At 41.1% G+C, this 14,131-nt stretch overlaps 1 protein-coding gene across 1 annotated transcript in view; it reads right to left on the bottom strand.

The window, feature by feature from the left end:
* Positions 1-5,057: 5,057 nt before the first annotated feature.
* SLC49A4 (solute carrier family 49 member 4) overlaps positions 5,058-14,131 on the bottom strand; it is a 136,913-nt gene continuing 127,839 nt past the window's right edge. The window contains exon 8 of the mRNA XM_084807253.1: positions 5,058-5,126. Coding sequence (XP_084663379.1) covers positions 5,107-5,126 — 20 coding nt within the window. The 3' untranslated portion in view covers positions 5,058-5,106. The remainder of the gene's footprint in view (positions 5,127-14,131) is intronic.

Below are 14,131 nucleotides of genomic sequence, written 5' to 3'. Positions count from 1 at the left end.
AGTACAGTCTGCAACAAAGGTTAAATATATGCAAAATAAGCACAGTGGTTATTTACACCAGCAGTCACAGGTGCTAACACAATCATCTCAGCACGTTTAGAATTGTATACTTTTTTTGTAGTAAGGGTATGCCCATTCTAGCCTACTGTCACCATGGAATCGGCTTTCTCCTAACACAGGAACCATAAGCTGTACTATGATAAAAGCTGTCATTCTGCTATACTATAATGTTCTCAAACTATTTCTCTCCCCGCCAAGGGTTATATATTGGGTCAATTACAGCATACAGAGATGGCGATAACAGATTCCGAACACTTGCAATTGCCCTGAAATAGTCACACAATGTCTGCACGTTACATATGGAGGTGTCAATAGGTTTCTGTCTCTAGAGAGAGCTGCTCTCTTCAGGGGAAAGATGTCATCTGTAAATTGGTCCTGAAAAGCATCAGCTTTCATATTACACAAAAAGCCTGTATTGACTGTCATAGCAAGATCATAGCTACTACCCTGTGGAAGCAGAGAAGAGCCCCAAGACTTAATTTGAATCAAGGTTCACCAGGGCTTAATCTCAGAAACTGTTTTCACTACAGAGGCCTAATCCTGGAACATCTGAAGAAAATGATTTTAAGCATATGCAGAGTATCTGGACACCACTCAGCCAGAACAATCTGTCTCTCATTTTATTTATAAATATGGCAAGGACTTGCAGGACAGAAGGAATGTCAAGGCATGCGCATGCCTCTCATTTCAGACACTGAAAACTTTGCTTCAAGTATAAAAGCAGATAAAAAACCCTCTCCCTTAGTCACCCCCTCTTCGCTACAGGGCACGTCTGCCAGTAAGAAAAGAGAACACTTGGATCCTGTTTTTAGTTTAAATGGCAGGTTGTTAAAGACAACAACATGTCTGGATCTAATAGAGGGAAATCTTTGAGTGTCACAGAGAGTTGAGTTGTTGGCATGAGGGATGTATCCTCAGATTACAGAGAGGTCAGGAAGTATGTGCCATAAATAATGGAGGTAAAAAGGGCTTTCCATGTAGTAAAGTCAAAACAATATTGAAGCCAGTCATCTGCGCAATTGCTCTCATCCAGTCTCTAAACGTGTGTATATTTGAAATGTAATCCAATCCATTTTCAAAAGAGGAAGCGTGAGGCAAATCAAATGGAAGATGAAGATGGGAGATGCTAGAGTTCAGTTTTGTAACTGAACCAGAGAGAAACGATCTGCTGAGTATATAAAAAGAGAATTGTTATCACTACCACACATAGTATAAGCCTTGTGAAGCAAAATGGGGAAAATATTACCAGACTCTATTGTGAAGGTATATTACCCTTCCTATGCAACTCAGTGAAATGGTACTGTTAGAATAAAGGTTGTGTAGACTATAACCACTGCCTTTAGACACTGTGAATTTGGGGGCTGGGGTTCTCTGTATTTTTATATATTGTACTATGTAAAGAATAATTCAGAAATAAAATCCAAACAACCTCCTACGTTAGTGAGTTGTTTGTCTGCAGCAGATAAAATTATGTTTATAATTGGTTCAAGCAGAGGTATATTCAGAATTTATTCTAATAGTGTTCAAAGGGATGCATCAGTATCCCAATGACTTAGGTCCAGCGTACTTATAGGATTGCGTTTTCCTATATCACCCTTCCCACAAATGGAGATCTGATGGAGAGGGTTTTCGCAATGTTCCCACATGGGTGGATGCGAGGTTACTCAGAACACATGAGAGGGCCTTTACAGTAGGGGTGTACGAAACCCCACTTACCTGGCTCCGCTGGGTTCTGCTGGGGGGGGGAGGTGCTCCGTCCCTCCCCCCAGAATCCCCGCCGGGGGGGGAGGCGACCCGGTCCTCCCCCCTGGAATCCTCGAAAGCCAGCTGTGCTCCGTGGCGGCTCCACGGAGCAGCCAGCCAGGCCAGGGTCATCCGCAGCCGGATTTCCGGCCGCGGAGGGCTCTGGGTAAGGGGGGGGGGAAACGCGTACACAAATGGCGGTGGCTATCGCCACCGCCATTTGCGTTCCTTATTTTTCTACGTAAATATTTACGTAGACTAAGACGAAGAAAAATAAGGAACGCAAATGGAGACGGCTGTCGCTGCCGCCATTTGCGTACGCGTTTTTTTTTTTTTTACCCAGACGTTTTAGGCTACGTAAAAACTTAGGTAGCCTATCACGTCTGGGTAAAAAAAAGAAAAAAGACAAGACTGCAAATGGCGGCGGTGGCAGCCAGTCGGAAGACCAGCCGCCGCCGAGTCCGCTGCTGGAGCCACCACCGCCCGGAACATCCGCCCCAGGTAAGTCTCGTCCCGGGGGGGATCCGCGGGGGGGGAGGCGGGGGGGCAGGCCGTTCCGCCATGGAGTTTGGGGGGCCGAATGCACTGGCATTCGGCCTCACCGAGATCCGTGGCGGAATTCTCTGACATCCCTACTTTACAGTAGTTGTTCCCCAGTTGTGGAAGTCTCTCCTGAAGGAAGTTAGGTGGGACCCTCTTTTAGCTTCTGCTGCCAGGTGAAGCCAGTTTTGTTCAAGTGGATTTTTTCTTCATTTGGTATTTTCAGCTGACTGAATTCTGCCGTGCTACTTCTGTTTTTAGCTTTTACTTGCTTTACTTGTTTAACCGTTGATTATTTTCTTGTGTTTGAATGTTGTTAACTGCATCGAACGCTACTTCGGTAAGTGGAAAGGTGGGATATAACTGAATAAATAACAATGTATTTTTGCTAGGGATGTCAGAGAATTCCACGACGGATCTCGGTGAGGCTGAATGCCAGTGCATTCGGCCCCCCGAAATCCATCATGGAACGAAGCCCCCACCCCCCCACCCCACGAAAGGCGTGCGGGACGAAGTCCCCGCCGCCCCCACCCCACGAAAGGCGCGTGAAACGGAGCACTTACCTGCTCCCGTCCGCGCTGCTTTGCGAATGGCGGCCGTCCTGCGGCCACCATTCGCTTCCTCTTCTTCATAGCTGTGATAGGCTACGTAAATACTTACGTAGCCTATCACGGCGGGGGGGGGGAACCCAGCGTACGCAAATGGCGGCGGCTACCGCCATTTGCGTACGCTGGGTTTTTTCTCCCTGCCGTGATAGGCTACGTAAATATTTACGTAGCCTATCACGACTCAATACAGGGACACAAATGGCGGTGGCTACTACAGCTGCCATTTGCGTCCCTGCAGGGCTGCCCAGCGGCCAGATGTCCGGCTGCAGGCGGCCGGAGCCAGCCGGCGGCTCTGCAGCTTGGCTGCGGAGCGGAGGTAGCTGGGCAGGATTCCGGGGGGAGGGACAGAGCACCTCCCCCCCACCGTGGATTGCCCGGCGCGGAGCCAGGTAGGTGTTTCGTACATCCCTAATTTTTGCTCAAGGCCTTTATGTTGGTTCCAACCACTGATGTAGAAGTAAAATCCATCCCATCCCAAAGTTACTAAAAAAAATTAAACTCAGGTATCACATTGTATGAAGACTAGCCCCTCAGTGTTGTAGAGAGTAAAAGCTAATCCACTTCTTTGAAGTTGGCCTACACGTGTAAGAAACCATCACTTCACTACTGAAGATATGTTTGACAACTATCATAGCATGTTTGTGTAGATACCGCAAAGCTGACTTATTTTTTCATTTGGTAGTATTAGAAAGGCAGTTCTCAAATATTATAATTAGCAGGATATTTTGGCAAAATGTTATGGTCTGGCACCACAGCATGAAAGCTGATATTAGCATCCAAAACTACCTATTTGGTTGGTATATTTTCTAGTAGCAAGCAAAACAAAATAGTTTTGATGTCTCTGGGAAAAAAACCCTCTGTAAACCCTTAAGGCCTTCGCAAGAGAGAGATCTTAAGGTAGCAGATAAAAAATTCTTAACTGCTCAGAATACAAGCATTGTGGAGGCCCTAGGCCACACCTAGATAAAGCGAGTCCTGAAGAAAAATGGGCCTGGGGTGGTTGGAGGGTTTGCAGTTCCCTTAAAACAGGCCTCCTTCAGTAGACCTTCAACAGCCATTGAGAATAATCTTTCTAAGGAAGACTGGGCAGAGCATATCAGGATCAAGCATTGCACTGGACAAGATATCTGTCCTCTGGAAAAACAAAAATAGCAAACAAATCTCAGAATGCATTTGACCAACTTGTCATATGATACAGGAGTTTGACATTAGTATGAAGGTTAAATGAAGATTGGCACACAACACATTTTTTATCATCATCATTTATCAGGCACATTTGTATCCTTTTCAAATTTTTAATTTAGCGTTTGCTCAAAGAAATGAAATTCCTCTTGAATCCCCCCCCCCCCCATATCTGGTTGGATGCAGGATCTGCCTTCCTTGAGAGGAAGGGCTCCAGTGACAGGTCCCTTGTCCTATTTTTGGTGATCCCACCCTCTCCGCCAGCACAGCCCATTCAGCAGGGTCTCCTGACGCTCTGTGTAGCATTTTTAGGGGGCTGCTGTGGGAAGGAGGGGGTGAAGAAATCAACCTCCACCAGCACAGTAAATTTGGATCCAACCCATCATTTACTGCCAGAGTAATTTTTCCTACCACCATTTCTGCATCTGCTGTTCATTCTACTATTTCATTGTCTAAATGGATCCTATCTAAAAAACAGACTCGCCATGCATTCCTTTACATGTCTACTCAGAAGTAAGTTTCACTGAGTTCAATGGGCTTATGCCCATGAAGGGTTGCGGTCTAAGTGACTGCTTATATCTTGTTAATCACTAACTTATCAGATGGAGAAAATAGCTTTGCTTAATACTTTCAGATAAATTAATGTGTGTTACTCCAAAAATTAATTGAAACAATGAATTCTATCAAAACATAACCAATTATATAATATAGTTGAGTAAAGTGAACTGGAGGCATACCTCAATTCATGGGAATCCACAGGAATTTTTCCTGGGGGGAGCAGGGGCAAAGCTGCAACGCACAGCAGTTTGTGGATATAATTCATACACGTAGTAGACCGCTACAACACACCTGTGCGCTGTCCTTCTGTGCGTGCTCTGTTGCTTACCGCCACATTCCATGACTTTTAGAAGCCTACGCAGAGTAGTAGAAGATCCTGGAAATTGAAGAGCACTAATGCAGAAGAGTGTTATATTCAAGAAATATCATGGATGCCTTTATTTGAAGTGAGGGATAAAAACAGAACAAAAAATCCAGTAGGAACAAGAGAAAACAAACCAAAATGTAGAAAAACAATATTAAGAATATCATATTGGATACTTTATGGCATCACTGCCCTTATAACATTGACAACTTCACATGACTTGCCTGGAATGATTTCCTTCATCTTGGAAACATTGGGAAACACTCCCTAGAGCAGTCTTCCCCAACCTGCTGCCATCCAGATGTTTTAGACTACAACTCCCAACATTGGCTATGCTGGCTGGGGCTTATGGGACTTGAAGTCCAAAACATCTGTAGGGTACCCATTCAGGGAATTCAGCTCCACAGAGTAGCATCGAGTCAGCAGGGAGTGTCTTTAGCCATGGAAGAAGAAATGAGTCTTCCTTGATCAGAGATTAGGGTTCTAAAGGAGCCCGGAATACTCACTTTACTTTTCACATTGCTATCAGCCACATTTTAAACCAGCCAGCAATACAACTTTTGCATGGCTTGAATTTTGAACTGCACAATATTCTTTCGACCCGCAGCTGAAACCCTTAATTCCTTCCTTGACTCCTTTCACCCTTGTAATGGTCCTTGGGCTAACAGCCATTATAGGGGTGAAGGGTGTGGTTATTATGGGTGGGGGGACCTGCTCTGTAGGCAACACAGAATTCATTCCAGTGTCTTCGCAACAGGGTTATTTATTACAATACACGAGACAACCCTAACTTCTGAGGATCGGTGTGTCACATTGTCTCAGCTCCAAGGCCTGTACTAAGACAGATGGAAAAAGGCTCCACTCAGGCCTCAGGGTTCTAAAGGAGCTTGGATCCGTTAACGCTATGTACACACGTAGATACAGTACGTCCCAACAACCCCCTCTAGACCTTAATAAATTGCACTGCTACTACGATCATCTGCATTTCCCTAAAAACACCAATGCACCAGGAGGCTGAATAACAACATTGGACTAAACTTGAGAGTTGTCTTAACTACTCTAACCCCCACTCCCCACCCCAAATGGGAATACAACACTGGGCTACTTTGCAGGACTGGTGTAGCCCACACTTTCTCAGCCACAGCCCTGGCTCCTCGAAGATGAGTATAATAATGATGAACTTTGCACACATTGTCAGGTAATTGTTTTAATGTTTATAAACTCAGGGAAAAATTATTAATAAGACCTGAGTTAGAAAGATCATGAGCTCCCATGTTTTGGTTTTTGGTTGACACACTACTGCCCAAACTCAGCTACCTTGATCTCCTGGATTGCTAAACTGATTTTTTTGAGGCTGCAATTGCTTTCTAACAGGGACCCCCCCCCCCAGGCTTTCTAACAGGGAAACTGCCCCCCCCCCCGATAGTGGGTGTGTTAACCATGGCTATGACTTCATTTATTGGCTACAAACACTGAAAGTCAGGAGCGGGCTAGTTTCTCACAAAACAAATGGGCAGAATATTAGCTGCACATCTTGTCTTCTACACTGGGTTCTACAAGGGCTAGAGACTTGCTTTCTTTAATGAAAGCTGGGAATCTGAAGATTCCGGCTCATCTGGGGGGAGGGGGAGGGGACTGCACCTCCTTGCTCCTCCTATGCTCAATTAATTAATTATACAATCAGTATTTAAGTAATCATAATGGTGACTCAGTAATCAGCTAAATAAAAGATATTCTTATCAAATTAATAAATTTAGTGGTCTGTTTATACTAATTGATTATTTTTATTTATTTACAATATTTATATAACGCTCCATATCCAGAACAGGTTATTTATGACAGTAATACATTTTCCAAAGTCCATAGTGTCTAATTACACTAATCAGTGCTTATAATAAAAACAGCCAAAAGAAAACAGTCATCTGGTGTTCACACTTATTTACTCAAAAACATTAGTTTTTTGTGTTGTCAATTCATTGTAAATACCACTCTCATATTTAATCCACAGATTAATTGACTCACCTCCTTGCTGGCCCTGTCTTCTGCTGAGATAGCTTAGCCTTGAGAGAGAGCAACTCACTAACTAGTCAACTCACTAACTAGTCAACTTCATTGCTGGCAGACCTTCCCAGCCTAAGTTCAACATTCTGGCCTGTCCATAACATTGGATCCTGCAAACTTGGATTTACTCTCTAAATGTTTTCTATTTAAGGCTCCTAAATCTCTATCTACAGATGAGGTGGTGGACTGGGCTATTAACTTTCAGTTAGACATTTTGAATTAAATGCAGTTGCTCACCTCCAATGATTTCTTAGGCATCTCAGGTACAGACTTCCTCTCATGTATAACAAATCCTAATTTATTTTTAAGCACATGCACTGCTACTATTTGTACCTCTCATTCTGTTAAAACAAAAGAGGAAGCTTTTGAGCCCAAAATAAATACTCTTATATTTTGAAACTGCATTTGGATTTATATAATATTGTATGTGTCTATTTATTTAACATTTGGAGCTGATACTTTCATTCAGTATGATCAAACTTTTGGCGAAGTTGTTTAGGAAACCAAAACAGTATTTGCCACTGCAACACAATAGCTGACTTAAAGCACAATCCTATCCACAACTGGGAGTACATCCCACTGACCTAAATGTGGCTTACTTCTGAGTAAATGCGCATAGGACTGTACCATTAGATGACTAGCTCAGCTTACCTGAAATGCAAATCCATGAATGTAAAACTAAAGTTTGGCCACTAAAACATCTTAATACCTGGAAGATTTATCAATAGTACACAGAAACCAGGAAAAAACATCTTGTTGGTTTTTTTCCTTTACCATTTTAATATTCTCTGTCCACTCCAAAGGCAGGGGACAATAAAATGGTCTTTAACTTTCCATTTAAATAGAATATGTGCCCTTGCACCTTTGGCTGAAGACAGGCATCCTGAATTTTGCTGTGCTACAACTGCAATCATTGCTGATTATGTGGGTTCTTCATCTAAATTTTACAGCCTTTTGCTTTAGCCTGGAAGTCAAAGGACCTGAATTTCCAAAGGACACAGGCTCTTAATGCACAAAGAAGATTACATACTTGCTCCAAGAACCAGAGCCATATGATCAACATTTATAGGCTGAAAGACTGGTCCCAGTGGTCCTGAAATAACATCTTTTATCATTGTTACATATCACTATAAAATGGGCTCATTTTTATTGAGGGATGATCATAGATTCTTATTGGGAAAATGTTATAGCTCTCATCCCATTTATTAATCAAAGTAAAGACCATAGCAAGTGACAAGAGTCAGGGACACTTTAGTTTATGTTCCGATGCAACTGGAAATTTATATCATGGTCTTGTGCTGAAAATTACACCACAATATCATAAAAAAATAGATTGGATTTCTAATAACCTGAAACCAGCTACACCTGCATGCATAATGCCTCATTCCTAGTCAATCATAGGCTATAATTTTGAGAGTTTTCATATTTGCAAGTATGCCTTGGGGAATTTATTTTTTAAATGTAGCCCATTAGAAGGTAATTGAAAGTCACCAGATCAGTAAAAACAAACTTAGTGTGAACCAGACAGAGATTTTCCCCAGGATTCCTCAATACTTGACTGGCAGAAAGTTTCTAAATGGATTTATTTAGAATCAAGGCATATCTGTGTACTATTTATGCACACAACATGACCCCATTGCTAATTGAGCTGAGATGTAATACTGATTTGCACTTTAACTCATTAGAATTGCAACAGCTGTGGGAAATAACATGTTTTGGTTCTTCTTCCCTTCTTTTGCCACTTCCATTATCACCATCAAATGGAACAAAAGTTCTTAACTTGTTTTTTGTCATCAGAAGCACCTTGGCTTCAGTACAGCATGAGTTACGCTTACCTTCTCAACAGGTAAGCTGATGGTAGAGGAATATGGACTAATAACTATATATGATTAAGTGAGTTCCAATACACAAAATATTAAGAGATGTATTATCTTAATACATGAAGGTCCAATTTTAGACCCCTAGTCCAAAATGTTTACAATAGTAGAAAACATTTAGAAAATGTTAGAAAAAAACCCACAGAAATTGACTTGATTTTTCCCTTTGTCCCAAGAGCTGAATAGACAGCCTCATCCCAGATAGATTTGTTTTGTAGGATTCCATAGTCACATTTTCCACCTTAAACAAACACTCAAAAGCAACATATGTAAAACTATTTTTTTTTAAATATTAAAATCATAATTAGGACAATACAAATGTTTTTACAAGCTTTGCACTCCACCAAAGACCAGACTATGACTTCAAATGTGTTCTGTTTCTCAACGGTAACAGTGTTTCCCAGATTTGTTGTTGTTGTTCAGTCGTTAAGGTGTGTCTGACTCTTCGTGACCCCATGGACCATAGCACGCCAGGCCTTCCTGTCCTCTGCTCTCTCCCGGAGTGTGCTCAAGTTCATATTCATTGCATTGGTGATGCAATCTGGCCATCTCATCCTCTGCCGTCCCCTTCTCCTTTTGCCTTCAGTCTTTCCCAGCATCAGGGTCTTTTCCAGGGAGTTTTCTCTTCGCATTAGGTGGCCAAAATATTTCAGCTTCAGTATCCGTCCTTCCAATGAGCACACAGGGTTGATTTCCTTTAGGATGGACTGATTTGACCTCCTTGCAGTCCAGGGGACCCGTAAGAGTCTTCTCCAGCACCACAGTTCAAAAGCATCAATTCTTTGGCGCTCAGCCTTCCTTCTAGTCCAGCTCTCACAGCCATACGTTGCTACTGGGAAAACCATAGCTTTGATTATACGGACCTTTGTCGGCAAGGTGATGTCTCTGCTTCTTACTGTGCTGTCTAGGTTTGCCATAGCTTTCCTCCCAAGGAGCAAGCGTCTTTTAATTTCATGGCTACAGATAAAATTCCCCAAATGGTTCTGCCTTCAAATCCTGTGCAACTTGAAAGTTCTATTCAACCACATACTACTGCTTTAATAAAATGTAATATGATCACTGAATTGTTGTAGCTATATCTTTGGACCAACATGGCAACCCCTCTTGGAAGCCCAGAAAATTTTTCCTAATATATACATTTCCTGCCATCAAAAAAACTATTAGTTCTTGACCTTCGCCTGATGCAATGGACAAAAATGTTACACATATCTTCTGTTATTGATGGTGTATTAGATTTTTTCACCTTAACAGAATAGATAGTGGTATTCTTAATGGGTTTTGGTTTACAAACATATCACAAAACCAGCCCTTGATGGGTTCATCAGAGACCAATTCTGTGACATTCAACATCCAAAAATATGAAGCTTGGGCAACTCTCTGGAACATCATGGAAGATGGTGCAAGGGCTGCAGGCAGTAATCAGCAAAAATCACCTCTCCATCTCTTCTGTTAGTGGACACCTCTGCTAGATCAAAGACTCTTCTGTGAACAGAAGAACACGACTGGATACAACCCCCTGTAAATATTATTAGTGGGTCCTGGACTTGATAGCAATATTGAGATTTCCATGCTGGATTCATACTATTGCTGGGATTCACACCATTGCTTCTGTGTCTTTGGTGATTTCATAAATCATCTCATGGAAAGCCTCCAACATGTTTTGGGGTCTTAACCAGCACAAAATGGCATGTCCAATTGTTCTGGCAGTAACCTGGAAGACGATTCCTTATTAGACCTCTTCCAAAGCTTGCATCTCTTGTCAACAGGCTTATCACAAAAAGTCAGCAGTATCCAGTGGGATAATCACACTCATGTGAATTCACCTCATATAAGGCCAACACCTAAAATCTCACCCACATTCGAGGATGTTATTTTGCAACTGGGCACAAACGATCACTCACAAGTCACAATTAACCGTTTTAATGTGTATCAAGTATTACACAAGTTAACACACACACACACACACACACACACACAATGCTTAACAACAAGATTCCACTTTCAAAACAACTCCAAAGTGACATGTGAAGTTTACATTTCCAGGTATATTAAACAGTGGTTTTAAATAATTTTTATTAAAAAAAAAATAAAAGACATCACAGCCACAATGCCTGAGAAACCTGTCCTGCTCAAGTTCAAAAAATTAAAATTAAAGAGTTAGGATACCCTTTAATTAGCAGAAAAGCAGGATACACTTCTGACAGATTGTGCCCCATGTCAGCATATTACATACAAAAGTAGAACTTGCCCTAAAATAAAAATATCTATTTAATTTTTTTTTTACAAAATTACACAAAGTAAAATGCTTACAAATCTGAATGAACGTGTGTGTGTGTGTGTGTGTTGTTTTTACAGTTTGAGGTTTGATTTACAAAAAGTCATACTGGCAAACAAAAAGAAATTGGGTTTTTCTACATGTTTGAGGTTTGATTTACAAAAAGTCATACTGGCAAACAAAAAGAAATTGGGTTTTTCTACATGTTCACACCACCAGACTTAGTTAAAATAAATCCTGTAATGTTCTGGCATACAAAACATGGGTTAGGGATATTGCACATAGCAGAACATGCAGAATTTTGACAGGAGAATGACCACTTGCATATAAAAATAGATAACATCCAAGAAAATTGCAGAAATGAGAGAACAGTGATTGGGGGAAAAAAGCTGTGTTAAATGCTAAGTCAATGAATGAAGTTTAGTCATTAACATTAACCAAAATCAATCAATCTAGGAGCAGAACAAAATGTTTTGCTGGTATTCTGTAGAACATGGATGTGAATTTTTTTTACTTTCCACCATTGCTCAATAAACACCTGTAATTTGACATAGTTTATTAAAAGGCTTCCCATTATTTAATGGATGATATTTCAGAACACAGAGCTGTATACTCAAATGAAGAAAAAAAAATCAAGCTTAAGATGTCAAGTTGAGCAACCAAAGGTGCATGGGGAACAATAATGAACTTCTGCAACTTGCATTTCGAAATCCTAGTAGTTGCACCAATTCTTCCATATTTGGAAGATTGCTTTCATCACCTCTCACAACGTTCCAGTACTATTCTAGTACAGTTCACATTCTGCAGTCAGGGAAGAACCATAGCTCAGTGGTAAGAGCACATGCTTTGCATGCAGAAGGTCCCAGGTTCAGAGAAAGAAGTCCTGGGCAGTATCCACCTGTGTCATTCCGCTAGCAGAAATGATGTTGCACTAGTGGAAACTAGGTTCTGAACTATAAGCATGGGGAGAATCCAACTAAATTTTTGCTTATGCAAGAGGTTGCACAACCACTTTCAGGAGTGGGCCATGTGCTCTGCTAGCACAGTGTGAAAGCGCTGCTGCAACTGAAAGGTTCAGTGGAACTCTGCTAGCGCTACTTGAGTTTGTAGAATGACACCACTGGATGCTGCCCTTGGCAGGCTACGGTCAGTCAGTGTAGAGAATACTGAACTAGCTGGACCAATGGTCTAACGTGGTTTAAGGCAGCTTCCTAAGTTATATTTGTATCTGCAGTCTGCAGTGGATTTGCCTTCCTGAAAATCTTAAGCTTCTAGTTCTCACTGTTCTGGAGAGAGAAAAACTGGAAATGTAAAAAGGACTGTTTGCTACAGGTTCAGAATTGTACGGGTGCACAGAAAAAGCCACAGAATGTGGCACTGCCAAAGGCAGTAAGCTTTAAGGTTTAATTTTTTAAAAAGCTTTGTAGGCTTTTTGCTGGTGAAAATATGCTTGAAAATATGGGGGCAATGGCAGGTGAAAACTCAGAAGCCAGAAAGGTGGCTAAATAAGATTCCTAGTAGTCAAAGGCAGGCCCTCACACCTCACCACAACTATCAGGGCTAAAATAAAGCATGAAAAATGCTAAAAATGACAATATATTGTGCTAGTTAAAAGAAATAATGCAAGTGTGTTACTTTTTATAAGTTGCCGAACACACTGATTGTTGTGGCAGAATAAATTTATTTTTAAGTCAGAGGCCACCCAGCCCAGCCTAAGGAGGATGCAAAGATTCCACAATATCACCACCCAATTCCAGAACATGCCTGCATGCCTGCCTTCCTTCCTTCCTTCCCAACAGACCTTTGCAAATTGTCTACATTCTCTGAAAAGCACATGTCAGGCAGAATCAAATTCATTTTTGTTTGTGAGGTAATGTACTTAATTTGTTCTTAATGCTAATGTAGAATTTGGGGGTGGAAGTGGAATTTGCATTTTTACTAAGGCTGTCAACCAAATTAAGAAACCTTAAATTAATTGTATGAGTTTTAGTCAATAAACTGGATAAATCTACATAAATTATGCATATAAGAAAAATAGTTCTAAAGAAATTTGCACACTTTTGTTCTTTCATACAATGAAATATTCATACAAATATTACAGGTAGCATCTTAGAAGAGGCATTCCCAATCCTCTCACACAACAGGGAATGCTTCTTCTAAGATGGGTGCTTTCCACCTGCAGCATTTATCAATATTGCACTTAAAATATGCTGCTCAATTATTCAGGGAACCTATTTAGTTGATCAAAATATTTTAATTAATCTAACTGATTAAATTACTAAAATGTCATGGCTCTAATTTTTATTCCTTATTGCATGCACAATACAGGCAAGGATGGACAATATTTTTTATCTTGCATGTGGAAATCCAATGCTGCATGCTCATGGAGGAAGGAAATAGAGGATCTGCTATCCTTGACTTAATCCTAACCAACAGAAATGACTTAGTGAATAAAGTAGCAGTTACAGGAACTTTGGGGGAAAGTGACCATGTTATACTTGAGTTCTTGGTTCTAAAGGAAGCAAAAGCTGAGTGTAGCCAAGCACATACCCTGGATTTTAGGAAAGCCAATTTTTATAAACTCATAACAATGATAAGCAAGGTCCCATGGCAAGTGATTCTAATGAAAAACGGAGTCCAAGAGGGGTGGGAGTTTTTAAAAAAGGAAATTCTAAAGGCATAATTACAAACAATTACAACAAGAAAAGAAGGGTGGAAGACAACAGAAGAAGCCAATGTGGCTTCACAAAAAGCTTAGAGATGACCTGAAAAAAAGAAGACACATATAGGAAGTGGAAGGAAGGCCAAGTTACAAAGGAAGAGTACAGGCAGGTAGCACAGAATTGCAGGGATGGCGTCAGGA

The sequence above is a fragment of the Heloderma suspectum genome, chromosome 1 (assembly GCF_057233095.1).
Source record: "Heloderma suspectum isolate Gila_16-S chromosome 1, 16-S_ref, whole genome shotgun sequence".
NCBI lineage: Eukaryota > Metazoa > Chordata > Lepidosauria > Squamata > Helodermatidae > Heloderma > Heloderma suspectum.
This window is presented reverse-complemented; position numbering and strand designations above follow the sequence as displayed.